General features: G+C 37.1%; 1 protein-coding gene across 8 annotated transcripts in view; it reads right to left on the reverse strand.

Annotated features, from left to right (window-relative positions):
* Positions 1-15,203, reverse strand: part of DPY19L3 (dpy-19 like C-mannosyltransferase 3) — a 75,666-nt gene that overhangs the window by 25,675 nt on the left and 34,788 nt on the right. For 7 of the 8 annotated variants that reach the window (XR_002787317.2, XM_064274106.1, XM_023555656.2 and 4 more), the window contains 6 exons: positions 14,628-14,749; positions 13,882-14,027; positions 12,149-12,272; positions 11,471-11,605; positions 2,541-2,672; positions 701-802 (listed from right to left, as the gene is read on the reverse strand). Coding sequence is in view for 7 of the 8 variants with exons in the window: in XM_064274106.1 (XP_064130176.1) it covers positions 701-802; positions 2,541-2,672; positions 11,471-11,605; positions 12,149-12,272; positions 13,882-14,027; positions 14,628-14,749 (761 nt within the window). In the remaining variant the exon portion in view is untranslated. The remainder of the gene's footprint in view (positions 1-700; positions 803-2,540; positions 2,673-11,470; positions 11,606-12,148; positions 12,273-13,881; positions 14,028-14,627; positions 14,750-15,203) is intronic. The other variant, XM_023555657.2, reaches the window with a different exon arrangement.

Below are 15,203 nucleotides of genomic sequence, written 5' to 3' on the forward strand. Positions count from 1 at the left end.
ATTAGTATTAGGGTTTCCAAGGAGCGTCTGGTGAATTCAAACTGCCGACATTTTGGTTAGCAGCTGATCTTAACCCTTAATCAGGGCTTCGTTTTGCTGTACAAGATCGTTAATTTTAGGTTTTAATGTTGGAGAATATCGACCAGAAGTCAGTTCTACTGTTCTTTCTAGCCAAGACGATACAGTATGGCCAGTTTATTCACTCAACCCAATAAGAATCATGTTTATCTTTTTTTTTTTTTAAGTACCATAGTGTAGAAAATTCTCTCTCAAAATCAGATTTTAAATTTAGAGAAATACTTATTTAATGGTTTTAAAGTTGAGTTTTTTAAAAGTTTAACAACTCAAAAGGTAAGTTCAATGCAGACCATGTTAAAGAGGAGTGAAAAGAAATCAATGACTAAAATCAAGAAAATAATCCCTGTCACTGAAACAAAGCTAAAACTGAGCTTTTCTTTAAAGTAAAAGTAACTCTTCAGTAATGCTGATACACTTCGTAAAGCAAGAACTAAATACATGAAATTGAAAGTTTAAAGAATTCCCTCCATATCACTGAATAATTTGTGTAGATATTATTAAACAGGAACCTAATTTTCTCTGTAAACTTTCACCTTAAACACAATAAAACATTAATAAAAAAATTCTCTCCAACGGCATGAGTAAATTAAGAAATATATTAAATGGCATTTTATTAACCTACCTTAATAATGTTGTTGAGAAAAAGTGTCAAACATAAAACCAAGAATAAATGTAATAAAAGTTTCCCAAGCCTATTAAAGAAGCTTCCAGTTTTCAGATTTTTCTAGAAATTAAAAGAGTTGAATTTTAATTCTTAAATTTTAACATAACTTCATAAACACTTAAGATGAGTTTACTTAAGGATTAAAACACTGAATCATGCAACATATATGTGCAAATTTATGTGTAATATATTTTTTTATATAACCTACTAATCTTCATGACTCACTCAGTGGAGCTGTGGAAGAAAGACCCGGTGACTAGCTTTTGTAAAGATTAAAAAAACAAAAAACTAAACCTGTTGCCATCAAGTTGATTCCAACTCATGGCAGCCCTATGTGTTATAGAGTAGAACTGCTCCACAGGGTTTTCTTGGCTGTAATCTTTATGGTAACAGATCACCAGGCCTTTCTTCCGTGGTGCCATTGGGTAGGTTTGAACCACCAACCTTTAGGTTGTAAACTGCTTGCACCACTCAGGGACCTTCCATAAAGATTACAGCCAAGAAAATCCTATGGAGCAGTTCTACTCTTGAACACATGGTATCGTCATGAGTCGGAACTGACTCGATGGCAATCGGTGGGTTAATCTTCTTGATATTACACCGTCTTAATATTTGCAATAGTAAACAGGTACCTTAACGATGAGATCCGTTAGATGAGAAACTATGTCCTAGTCATTTTTTTTTTCCTTATAAATTCACAGCCAGAGTATGGGGTCTATACTTGGAAGGTGCTTGGGATATGTTTACTCAACAAATCTTTACGTAACTTATCCATTAATTCATTTATCATAGACATAGCTGTAATGCAATTAAATGAAAAAGCTAACAACACAAAAAAAGTAAACTTTGCTCTTTGACATATAATAGTCTTCTCACAATTCTTAATGTTAGAGATTGTCAAATATAATTAGTATCTGAAGAGTTTAAATATGCACAACACTTAATTATAACTGAAGTTAAAAGGATAAACTATTGTATTTAGACAGTCAACTCATTATTTTTGTGGCAGTTTTCCCATAGCATCTCTTACTCATAAGACAAACAGGAAAAGGGATTTATTTTTCCAAAAGCAGAGAATAAAATGATTTCTTGATATAGAAATAGTCATAGGATGAGAAAAAAAAACAGCTTTGTCACAATATTAAGGAAAAACAATGACTCATAAACCTCATGTAAATTTAAGAAACTTTAATTATATGATAATTTCAAAAGATCAGGTCAGTGCTTCAAATACGATTTTATTATACTAGGGGGTATCCCCTTATTTGTAAAGGAATTTATTTAAATCCTCAAAAGTTTCTCAAAACAGTTAATTTTACCTCACTTAAAAATTACTAACATGGTATGAAAGGAGAACAGAGAGAGTGGTGACCACGTCAAGCCACCAAGTGTCTGCCAGGCTGAAAGATTGTGGGGAATACATTCCCACAAGTAACAAATTCTTCCGATTCTTGAGTTCACACACACGCACACACACACACACAAACACAAATTAGTTTAAAAATTTTTTCTTTTATTTCAATTTTAAATCAATGGCATTTAACTAAGCATCTCTGGCTAATCCCTTAATGAATTAAGCTTTCAATTCTCTTAAAAAAAAAAAAAAGGAATTGCGCACAACCCCAGGAAGATTCAAAACAGAAACATTACACCATGCACGTCACTAAAAGGCAAGTTAATACCACCAGTGCTTTTTAGGGGGAATTTCCTCCTAAATTTTTCTCCACATGCTCTACAAAATAAGGTTCAACCAACCGATTTTCCAAGAAAGTTTAATTAAGGTCAGAAAAAGTCCTACCTGAAGTTTTCTTGCAATTAATACTGAAAGATTAAAGCTTATAAGCAATGATCCAAGAATCATGGAATTGAAAAACTGAAGAACGCAGACCAGGAATAAACTTGTTATCTGTATGCCGTACAGCCATGTCACCTGCAAGGATCAAAGATTAGCTGGTCAAGCAGATTTTATCAAGCGACAACCATGTGCTGACATTTTGGTCACTGACTGGATACGTCTCAGGTTACACATGATGCAAAATACACGATCTAACGCAAGAAACCAAATCATATACGTTCCAGTTGTTTCCTTACGTTTTAATACCAGAATAGTTTCAATTTGATAATGACAGTAATTAAAGGGAAAACCAACAGGGATAATACAAAATGCAGGAAGCAAACCGCGGTGTAAATGGAGTCTCAGAATCGGCAAACGCAGCTTGTAATCTTTGGTTCTCTCCTAAATTCCTGTACAATTACTATCTAAAGCCAATAATCAGTACTATTTGTATTCTGTTATTTCCTAATTTTCCACACTATATGCTTCAGGGCTGTATCATATATTGTTTCCTTTTATATGTATGTGGGCCTGATCCACCTGACTAGACCGTAAGGTCTTCCTGCAAGGCCGTTTGCTCTTTCACCTCATAGGTTTGTAGCAGACAGCAGAGTGTATGGTCAAGAATATGGGCCATACAGTCAAAAGCCCTGCAATGTGGTCCTGATTCTGCCATGTACCAGCTGTGGGACCTCGGTGTGCTGGAGCTGGTTCATTTTTCAACTGGAGGTGATTATGCCTTCCTCACAGAGTTGCTGTAAGGGTCTGGTGTAAAAACAGAATGTGCTCCAGTATGAAAATGCCTGGGCAGAATAAGCACTCATTAAAGACAACTTAGGTAATAAAAATTGTTGACAGTCTGACATTGAAAGAAACAAAACCAAATTGAATATAAAAATAAAAGTCTCAAAGAAAAAAGACAGTCCTTAATAAAGAGTTGATACTTTCTGCTAGTTTTCCTCTTCTCTTTCAAATCAGCCAATTCTATACTCACCTTGGCATATAAAAGATAACAGTTTTATTCAGCAGAATATCAGATTTTCCCATGATTTTATTTTCTTGATCTCAAAGGAAACAAACTACATTGAGCATTTAAAGTGAGGCCAGCAACAGTTCGGTGCTACTGTTTGGTGTTAATGGAAATGCAGGGAAACAAACTCATAGTTCTTATGGTTATAAAGACAATGTATCTTACTGTAGAAGATTCAGAAAATTCTGAAAACATAAGAAACAGTAATCAATAGAAAGGTGGGCTCTAAACTTAAAACTGAACACCACTGCCTACAGAAATATTACTGATTTGATTCTGACTCACAGCACCCCTAAAGGACAGAGTAGAACTGCCCCATAGGGTTTCCAAGGAGCGTCTGGTGGATTTGAACTGCTGACTTTTTAGTTAGCAGCCGTACCTCTTAACCACTATGCCATCAGGGTTTCTGATTTAATAACGGTGTACAATATTTCATATAACACTTTACTTATTTCACATTATACTGTATAATTTTCTCACATCATCGCCTAGTCTGTGAAAACTTAAACAACTACATACATCCCAGAGTCCCTGGGTGATACAAATGGTGAATGTGCTTGCTCGGCTGCAAAGGTTGGAGGTCTGAGCTCACCCAGAGGCACGTGGGAAGAGAGGTCACTGAAAACCCCACAGAGCAGAGTTTTACTCTGTAACACACGAGGTCGTCATGAGTCACAACTGACTCAAAGGCAGCTGATGGCTGGTACCTACATCCCACCACATGGACGTGCCACAAATTTTAAACACAACATTTAAAAGAATGTTGTAAACATTCTTTTAAAAACATCCTCAGGTCATTTTATCTGATTACTTCCTTATCTTGTTAATTGCTGTATCCTTGGCACTTGAAGCACGGCACACTAGAGCATAGTGGTCACTCAACAAATACTGAAGAAATGAATGAATGCACTTCCTTATACATGTATCTGTGTGTGTGTGTATACGTATCCACACACACATATATCTATTCATACATATATACATATTCTGAAAGCCTCTTATCGCATACATAATTTACAAATACTTCCTCCTATTCTGTAGATTGTCTTTTCTAAGAGTTTTATGGTTTTACCTCTTATATTTAGGTCTACAATCCATTATGAGTTTATTTTTATGTATGGTGTGAGGAAGGGGTCCAACTTTATTCTTTTGCACATGGATATTCAGTTGTCCCAGGCCCATGTGTTGAAAAGGCTGTTCTTTCTCTTTAATTGTCATGGCATTCTTGTTGAAAATCGACTGGCCACAAGTGTTGGGGTTTACTTCTGGACTCTCCATTCTATTCCATTGACCTGTATGTCTATCCTTATGCCAGTACCACATGGTCTTGACTATTGTAGGTTTACAGTAAGTTTTAAAATCAGGAAGTATGACTTTTCTGTATCCTTCTTTTTCAAGGTTATTCTGGCTACTTTGGGTCCCTTGAGTTTCCATGTGAATTTTAGGATCAGCTTGGCATTTTCTGCAAAAAAATCCACCTGAGATTCTGAAATAAATTGCATTGAATGTGTAGATATATTTGGGATGTATTACCATCTTAACAGTAAGTCTTCTGATCCACAAATATGGGATACTTTTCATTATTTTAGGTTTTCTTTCAGCAAAGTTTTATAGTTTTCAGAGTACAAGTTTTGTACTTCTTTTGTTAGATTTACACCTACATATTTTATCCTTTTTGATGCTTTTCATTTTAAGAAGTGTTTGTATCCTCTGTCCTCTTTTGTTCGGTTGTGAATGTTTCTCTCATTGATTTGCAGAAAATCTTTAAGGATAACAACTCCTTCTTAAACAATTTTTTTCACATAAATGTTTTTGCCTTTATTTAGGCTGCAGTGTTTTTTGATACTGGCAGTTCTTTTTATATCAAGTGGACGTGTTTTACTACTAGAAAAAGTACAGCTTATGTGACAAGTTCGCATAGTTTTAAAATGTAATGATTTCGTAGGTTCAAGTGAAAACACTGCTGGTGAGCAGCCAAAAATGTGTAACCAAGCAGTATCGTATACTGGAAAGCCCTGGATTGTCAGTGGTATACCTGATGTTTCTTCTCAGGGGCTATTAGTATAGTTTAGAAGCAAGGCAGCAATAATACATATTCTTTCTGTGTGAAAATTAGAATCCTCTTCAATGGGTCATGCTATTGATCTTCATCATCATTCATACTTACTGTAGGGAATGTTTATTTAGCATTTACAAAATACCTGGCACTGCTCTTAGTGAATCACATGTATTAACTCATCCAAACCCAGGCAGTTTGGCTTTAGACTCTGTGTCTTCACTAGGTACACTGACTAGAACATAAGCAGTGCCTTTGGTATCCAAGTCTGTTAAGGTTCAAAAGTTTTTAGGTTCCAAGGTGTCCATGGAGTCTTGCTAGATGCTACTCAGTTTTATTACCTTTTTAAAGAACTAAATTTTTATTTCACAGAGTCTCTTTATTGGTTTTTTTCAATTTCATTTGGTTTTGCTCTTAACTTTATTATTTTTTTCCTCTGCTTCCTTTAGGTTTACTTTGCTCTTCTTTTTCTAGTGTCTTAGAGTGGGAGCTTAAACAATTATTTCAGACTTACTGTCTTTTCTAATGTAAACATAGTGCTTAAATTCCCTTCAGCAATTCTTTAACCACATCTCACAAATTCTGATATGGTGTATTTTTATTTTCACTGAATTCAATGCTCCTTAAAGTTTCCTCTTTGATCCATGGCTTATTTAGAAGTGTCTTGTTTTTTGTTTAGTTCCTAAAAGTTGGAGGTTTTCCTATTATCTTTCTGTTACTGATTTCTAGTTTGAATCCACTGTGGTCAGAGAATACATTCTGACGTCAATTCTTCTAAATTTGTTAAGAAAACAGCGTGCCTTCCGTTGGGTGGAGAGTTCTATAAATGTCGATTAGGTCCTGTTGACTGATGGTGCTGCTGAGTTCTATATCCTTGCTGATTTTCTGTTTGGTTGCTCTATCAAGGTTGACAGACGGATGCTGAAGTCAACAATTGTGGATTTGTCTATTTCTCCTTTCAATTCTGTCAGTTTTTGCTTCACGTATTTTGCAGTTCTACTGTTTGGTGCTTACACATTTAGGATTGCTATCCTTACACAGTTAGGTCCTTCTTCTTGGGAGACTGACCCTTTCAGTGTTATACAATGTCCCTGGTAATTTTCTTTGCTCTAATGTACACTTCATCTGATATTAATACAGCTATTCCTGCACGGCATCTCTTTTTCCATCCCCTTCGTTCCAACCTGCCTAGACTGTTATATCTGAAGTAAGTTTCTTGTGTTATTGTTAGGTGTTGTTGAGTCGATTTCTCTCTCTGTCTTTAGTTTTCAGAAGTTTGACTATGATGTGTCTTGGTGTGAATTTATTTGTGTATATCCTGTTTAAGGTTAGCTCAGCTTCTTGAATCTGTATGTTTATGCTGTCTTGCCAAATTTGGGAAAATCTCAGCTATAATTTCTTTGAATATTTTTTTCAGCTCCACAGTACTCATCTTCTCCTTCTGTGACTTCAATGACATGAATGTGAAGAGTTTTTGTTATACTCCCACAGGTCCTTGAAAGCTCTGCTCATTTTTTCCCCCAGTTGATTTTCTCCTGTTGTTCAGATTAGGTACTTTCTATTGTTCTACCTTCAGGTTGTCTGGTTCTCTTCCCTGGCTTCTCTATTCTGCTGCTGAGTCTATGCAGTGAATTTTAAATTTTGGTTATTGAAATTTATCACTTCTAAAATTTCCATTTGGTTTTTCATATCTTCCATTTCTTTGATGAGAATTTGTGTATTTTCATTTGTTTTCAAGCCTGTCTGTAATTGCTTGATGAAGCTTTTTTTTAATGATGGCTGTTTTACATTCTGAGTCAGATAATTCAATTCTGTATATCTCCATGTTGGCACCTGCTGGTGTCTTCTCATTCGAGAAGATTTTCCTGGTTCTTTGTACAACGAGTGATTTTCAGGTACACGCTGTTCATTCTGAGTACCATCTATGAGATCTGGATCAGTCCTCTGTGTCAGGAAGTCTCCTTTGATACTATGCCAGTGGGGGAAGAAGAGTACTGCTTCACTGTTTCCAGATGGGAGTGGAGGTCTCAGCTCCTCATGTGCCTTCCGTTAATACCCCAGGATGGGGTGGGAGGGATACCTTTCACTGCTGGGTGATGGTTCACATTCTTTACTAAGTCCCCACTGACTCCACCTTGGCTGGGAAGGGGAGATACATCTAGTTACTGCTCCTCATGTGGCCTTCAATAACACCACGGGGTGGGGCTGGGGGTTGTCACCCCTAAGTGGTGGTGAAAGCCCCCATTTCCCTTCTGGCATCTTCTAACACCGTCTTGGCAGGGAAGGGAACGGGTGTCGTATTACTACTGGATGGGGATGGAGAGCCAGGCTCCCCATGGCCTTCACTGACACCTCTGGACAAAGTCCTGGCTCCCCACTAGACTTCTTCTGAAACTACCCTGGCAGGAAGTGAGGACCACCTTGTTACAGCTAGGTGAAACTGGAAGTCTAGGCTCCCCACTCCGTCTTTACTGATGGAGGTGGGAGTGGAGCTGCAGTTTTTTCTGTGGTATGTGGTTGGAGTAGCGTAGCTAATGTCTCAACAGTCATCTGTCTTGCTAGGCTTCTTCTTTTCTGGTCCTTTGGCTAGAGACAGCGAGCTTTTCTTGGGGCTTTTTTTTCTGAGCCCACTGGTGTTTCTGAGTTGCTGGCTTCTCTAGCCCCTAGTCTTGGATATATGAGGCATAAAACCCAGGGAACTCACTGTTTTTCCTCAAGTCTTGAGGCCCCTAGGCAATTTGCTTTATTACCTCCACTTTCCAAATCCTGGTATGCTTGTTTTATATATACTGTCCAGGGTTTTTAGCTGTACTCAAGAGGAATGGAAACCCTGGCAGCGTAGCGGTTAAGAGCTCTGGCTGTTAACCAAAAGGTCAGCAATTCAAATTCACCAGGTGCTCCTTGGAAACCCTGTGGGGCAGTTCTACTCTGACCTATAGGGTCGCTAAGAGTCAGAATTGATTCGATGGCAGTGGGCTTGGGCTTGGCAGGAATAGGAAGAAGTGTGTCTACTCCGTCTTGTCTGCAAGCATGTGTAATACTTTCAAAGGATCTCTTAGGCATGTATCATTATTGTGTCTTGTTGTTTCTATAATGAATTACTAAAACTTTATTATCTTCATATTTTCAGCCTTTAATGAATCAAAAAGTGTATGCCTAATAATACCGTTTGCTATTCTCCTTTATATTTAAAAACCCCTGTAACATTTCTGACTGGAAACTTGGGCTTTTGTTGGAAAGAGATTTTCCATCATCCACGAAAAGAAGGTGATACGTATCAAAGATTCTGCTTCTTTTTTTTTATCACATTGTGCCGTGAATTTGGGTTTTTTTTTCTATAGTAATTATTCCAACTCTTTTTCATTTGACGTGATTAGAAATCAGTGACTCTAATATATAAAGAAATGAAGGCTCAGAGAAGTTAAATGACTTGGCAAAGTTTTAAAAGCTAGTTATTTTCAGAGCTGATCCTGGCAACATGCTTTTACAATTCAAGATCCCTTCATTTTAACACTGTTCCTTCTTAAATTCTGACACTTAGAACTACTTCTAACAACAACACAGTTTCAAACATAAACGTTTAACGAAGTTCAGAATTGAATATAAAATAAATTAGCTGTATTATTCTTTAATTTTGTGTGTGTATGTCAAAACAGCACCTTTTTTCTTTTTTCTAATTTTAAAAGAGATACAAGTTCTTTAATTTTGTGTGTGTATGTCAAAACAGCACCTTTTTTCTTTTTTCTAATTTTAAAAGAGATACAAGTTCATTGCAGGAAAAAAAAAAAGATCTGAAGAACAAAAAGAATATACAGAACATCAACCGTGCAGCTGACTGTTAACACTGTGATGGCTGTCTTTCCAGGACCTTTTCTCACTTTCTCTGTAGATACTTTACTTTAAAAAAAGAAGGTGAGGTAGAGACTAATGGTTACGTTATGCTTCCTTACATAAATAGGCCGTAATTTTTTTTACCAATACCCTATTGCTATTGATTGAGGTTGTCTCCAGCTTTTTTCTTATTATAATACAACTAGTTATTATTTCCTTAGTATAAACTTCCAGGAGTGCAATTGCTGGTAAGAGGAAATCCACATTTTAGGCTTTTGATATCTGCTGTAAAAGTATACTACAGAAAGACTGTAACAATTTAACTGTTACCAGCAGTGTGTGAATGCCCACTGCTTCACACCTATCCAAACACTAAGTATTACATATTTTTTAACTTGGCCAATTTTTCTACTTGCTTTCATTACTGTATTTTACCTTCTCAGTCTGTCCTGTTTACACTCCACCCAAATCCTACTCTCTTCTTTTGTGGTCCAGCTCAGGTTTCCCATTTCTGTGAAATCTTCCTAGCCTACAAAGAAATTCTTTTCTTCTAGACTTACTAGCACTATCATTACTACAATTTGAAATCTAACACTTCTCTAGTTGTTCTGTTTTTCTATTATCTTTATTTCCCAAGCTAGATGGTAAGCTCCCTGTGGATATGGGCAATGTCTTACATCAGTAAGTTCTGTGGTGCCTATTCTATTATGGTAGCTTAGCAGACAGCCAGTGTGTATTTGTTGGTTGACTTGAATGTTTCCTAATCCAGACCCATTTAATTTCCAAAGTTTATAGCACCTTTTTTGACATGGAATAAATGAGTTCTATTCTTCAGTATTGGGCTATAGTGCTGCCTTAGATCTGGAAAAAATTTGTTGTTGTTGTTATCTACTGTCAAGGCAGCCCCTGACTCATGGAGACTCCACACACAATGTGTGCCATCCCCCGATCAGTTGCAGATTGAACCATTCTGATCCACGGAGTTATCACTGGCTGATCTTCCGAAATAGACTGACAAGCCTTTCTTCCTACTCTTAGTCTGGAAGCCCTGATGTTCAGCATTATAGCAACACGTAAGCCTCTACTGACAGACAGATAATGGCTGCATGTGGTACACTGGCTGGGAATCAAGGCCACATCTCCTGCATAGATGGCAAGAATTATACCACTGAAACACCAATGCCCCACAATTTTTTTATTAAAACCCAAGCCAGCGCCGTCGAGTCGATTCCGACTCATAGTGACCCTACAGGACAGAGTAGAACTGCCCCGTAGAGTTTCCGAGGAGCGCCTGGTAGACTCGAACTGCCGACCTCTTGGTTAGCAGCCACAGCACTTAACCACTACGCCACCAGGGTTTCCAATTTTTTTATTACACCTGGAAAATACTTAGAATAGCTACTTTAGAATAGTAACTATGAGCAAATTAAAGAGCGTACAGACATCAAAATACGTCTGTGATGTGTAAAAATCATGCTATTAAATGGTAGCAGCACAGACTGGTAGACTGATTGTGGGCCTCTTTCTAACTGACTTATTTCATCTGTGACCTTTGACCAGTCCAAGGGAATCGCATCCCATATTGGCTAAATGGTTTTATGAAAATTTTATAAAGTACAACATAAAAATTATCATATTCCCTTTGAGTTCCTTGAAATATAAGCCAATACACAGTAAGAAATTTTAAAATGCCTATCTTCCATTTGCAAGTTTACGTCATCTCTACAGACAACTGACCTAGGCATATGTGTCCCAAATAACTCCATCTTTTTAAATAAAAATAAACAGAATAGACATTAAGAGTGTCAAACTAGGCTACATACATCACTCAGCTTCAACTGATCACAGCACATATATACTAGAGCCAAGAAGCAGCTTCAACTTTATTATTAAGCACGTGCATATTCTGAGCTCATTCTATGGCATAAAACCCTAAACAATGGAAAACCTCAGCTGAGAGAGGAAAGCAAGGCTTACCTTCACTGCTGGTAGCATGTCTAAGGAGTCCAGCACGAACAGTACTAATGCCTGCAGCAGCATCATAAATTGATTAAACTGCCATGTCAGACTAAAGAGAAAAGTTGATACAAAAACGGCAAGAAGTGTCAGCCTCTGTAAAAAGAAAAATTTGTATAATTTACGCACCTCTTGTAATAAAAAGTCTTCCAGACAGGTTTTCTCAAGAGCAGCCAATATCTCTATAAACCAAATAGAAAAACCATAAATGATTGCTCTGAAAGCCCTTTCATTTGTTACTTCAGCTCTAAATATCCTGAAGTGACACGCTGCATATAAATATTCACATACGGTATGTGTATTCCACACTATTATGGAGGCGATAATGCACCGAATCATATCTCAAGAGCAATGGCTTAAAAATTCTGACAGTTTTGCACAAAATGTGTGTGGGGTTTGCTACAACTATTTAAGGGTGGATTATGTGGAGTACATTTTTAACATTGAACAGGAAAACATTTTCTTTGCGAAGTAGGAAAAAGCTCAGAAAAAGAAAACCTCCATTAACTCCAGTTAAACAATTGGTTGTGGAGTGAGAACTATTCACAGCCTCGGACACCGCAGGCACATCACAGTTCCTGAAGCTTCTTACACAAAATTGTGAAATTTAAAAATATATACGGTATCACACAAACTTACTTCAGAAAGAGGCTGTAAATTTGGTCTCAGGAAATACGTAATCGCTGCTATCTGAACTGCGAAGAAGGGCAGTGCCCAGTTCTCCCTCAGTGGAATGGTAAACTCAACTCTTGTGGTATCTATTCTGCACAAAAAGAAAACACAATTGGCCAAAGTGATAACTTTTACAATAATTTCCTCAGAAAGTGCTAACAATGAAAAATAAATTACATTAAGTCCAAACTTAGAGTCTGCTCACTGGCTTTTAATAATACTGATTGTCATTGTCATCCTGGTTCCTGCAACATACACTTGACATTGAGCAAATGTACGTAACTTATCTAGGGCTATGCTAAGTGGTACATTTGGGCTTCAAACCCCTGTCAGTGACTGCGACACACAGACTGCGTGAACGTATCACACCACACTGCCTCTCACTTCTCTTTCTCTCTAACTTTACCGGTGCCAACAGGCGATGCTTTACATTCTCCGTCTTTGTACTTCTTTAGTGCTTTACACTTGGGTCTTCAATTTGTTCCTGGCAATAATTTTTTAAAAAACTGCGTCTCTAGAATGTGAATCCCCAGAGCGCAAGCATAGATCAGTTTTCAACTGTGTACACCCAGCACCAAGAGCCATCATTATAATAGCAGACATTCAACAAATGCATCTTACTTACTCCTAGTAGCAAGAATCAATTTGACTTTCATTGACGCTTAGCGGAGTAATTTAAGATGTTAGAGAGAAATGTTATAAGGCGGGATACCACAGTGGTCCCATACCCTGAGTTTGAATTCTGACCAAGACGCAGCTATGACCTTAAATAGATTACTTAGCCTTTTAAACCTCAATTTCCTCATCTCTAAAATGAGATAATAACAGTACTTACTTTATAGGGTTGTTAAAAGAATACATACAAAACATTTGCAAAGTGCTTTGTATATAGTAAGAGCCCAACAAGGTTATAATAAAAAGTAATTTGCTTAGGATTACAAAATAAAAATCAGTGTTTGAACTACTGTTTAAGTTGTAAGACCCTTCCTTACTGAATATGGGCGTTGCTACTGTAGGTCAGGCAACAATGTAAAAGAAGTTTAAAAAATGCTATTTCGTAAGACTCCTTTTTTTTTTTTTTTTTCAGTATTGAGAAACTAATAATAGATATTAATTAGCTAATGGAAGAACTTCCTTGCATTTGTATGGTGCTTTATGATTTGCTAATTGTGAGCCGGAAACCCTGGTGGCATAGTGGTTAAGAGCTATGGCTGCTAACCAAAAGGTTGGCAGTTCGAATCCATCAGGTGCTCCTTGGGAACTCTATGGGGTAGTTCTACCCTGTCCTATAGGGTCGTTATGAGTCAGAACTGACTCGACGGCAATGGCTTTGGTTTTTTTGGTTTAATTGTGAACCTAACACAACCGTATTAAGCTTGATGGTGAAGATATTATTGAACTTCTTTAAAAGATATGTGGCTGGAGAAATATTGATTACACAGAAGATGGGTAATTGAATTGGATTATTACAGATGATTGTCTTGATTTGCAATTCAACATTCTATTCCTTAGCTGGAAATATAAATAAGCAGGACTTTCTGACTTACTAAAAAGGAAAAATAAACACGGACAGGTACCAGAGAGAGAAAGCTCCGTCCCAAACAAATGTGGCAGAACAAGTTTCTCTGAATTAGAAATGAAGTGACTTCACTTCTACTTACATTTTAGAAAGGGGGAGAGGCATATTACTTCCAACTCACCTATTTGTGACATACCAGAAAGCTGCTAATAGTCCTGATAGCCATGTACCACTAAGGAGCCAGCTGGTTACATAAAGAGCTGTGACATAGATCGCCTGGAGCCCAAATAAGGTGTAAATATAAAAATAAACTGGCTCTAAATATTTCTGTAAAAGGGAACAAAAAAAATGTTAGAGAAGCCCTAATTCTTCTCATCACCATTTAAAAAGTATGATATAGAGAATTCAATATCCAGAGGCTGGCTGTTAACTCCAAGCAATCAGCCTGTATCACCCCTCTCCATCCACAAGTGTGCTAGCAGTCTCTCCTCCCATTACCGAGAGCAGGAGGAGGAGGGAAGTCCTTGACGGTTCTGGCTTCATTCTCTACTCTAGACACGTTTTATACCTAATTTGGTCTAACTTTCCTCATTTGCATGAGAAGCAGTCATTGTGATTGGCTAATTTTCCAAAAACTGTTTATCTCAGAGATAAATGAGGAGTAATTACAAGTTTTCAAATGAAAATATCTGTCAACTTCTAAACACATATGAGATAAGCCAGGAAGCATTTATATGTGAAAAGTATCTCATAAAATATAAAAAAAAGTAAAGTTCACAATATACATGTAGAAAATTAGGATATTGCTGATTTTATACCCAGTCAGTTGAAGATGTGAAGAACATATGTAAACCTTTCAATTTAAAATGGCAGATTTTGACTTTCATTTGACAAAAATTCAGTTTGATGTCACAAAATACAACATACCTGTACGGGTAGAACTTTGTATAAAATACTGAGAAAAACTTCCTGGTAAATATTCATTCGTTCAAGGAGGTTAATTGTCCTCATAGATTCAGTTTTGTTGTCATATATTAAGCCATGTAAACCTGAGATTGATATTTGAAAAATGAGGAAAGCATATTTACAATTTTAATTACAATCATTCATTCATTCAAAATTATTCAGTTTCTTCAGTATGCACCAGAGACTGTGCTTGGCACTGGCAACGTAATAGCAAAAACCAGAGTCCTACCCTCATAAAGAAGGAGCCCTGGTGGCGCAGTGGTTAAAAATGTTCGGCTGCCAACCAAAAGGTTAGTGGTTTGAACCCACCAGCTACTCCGAGGGAGAAAGATGTCAAGCCTGCTTCCACAAAGATTACAGCCTTGGAAACTCTATGGCGGCAGTTCTACTTTGTCCTATAGGGTTGCTATTGAGTCATAACTGATGGGGAATGGGTTTGGTTTGATTTAATAGTAAAAGCCTTGAAGAGACTGTCAGTAGAATTATGGACGTCAAAGACAATTTTGGTGAGGGCTCAGAAGGAAGTGAGGAGAGTTA

Source organism: Loxodonta africana, chromosome 21 (assembly GCF_030014295.1).
Source record: "Loxodonta africana isolate mLoxAfr1 chromosome 21, mLoxAfr1.hap2, whole genome shotgun sequence".
NCBI lineage: Eukaryota > Metazoa > Chordata > Mammalia > Proboscidea > Elephantidae > Loxodonta > Loxodonta africana.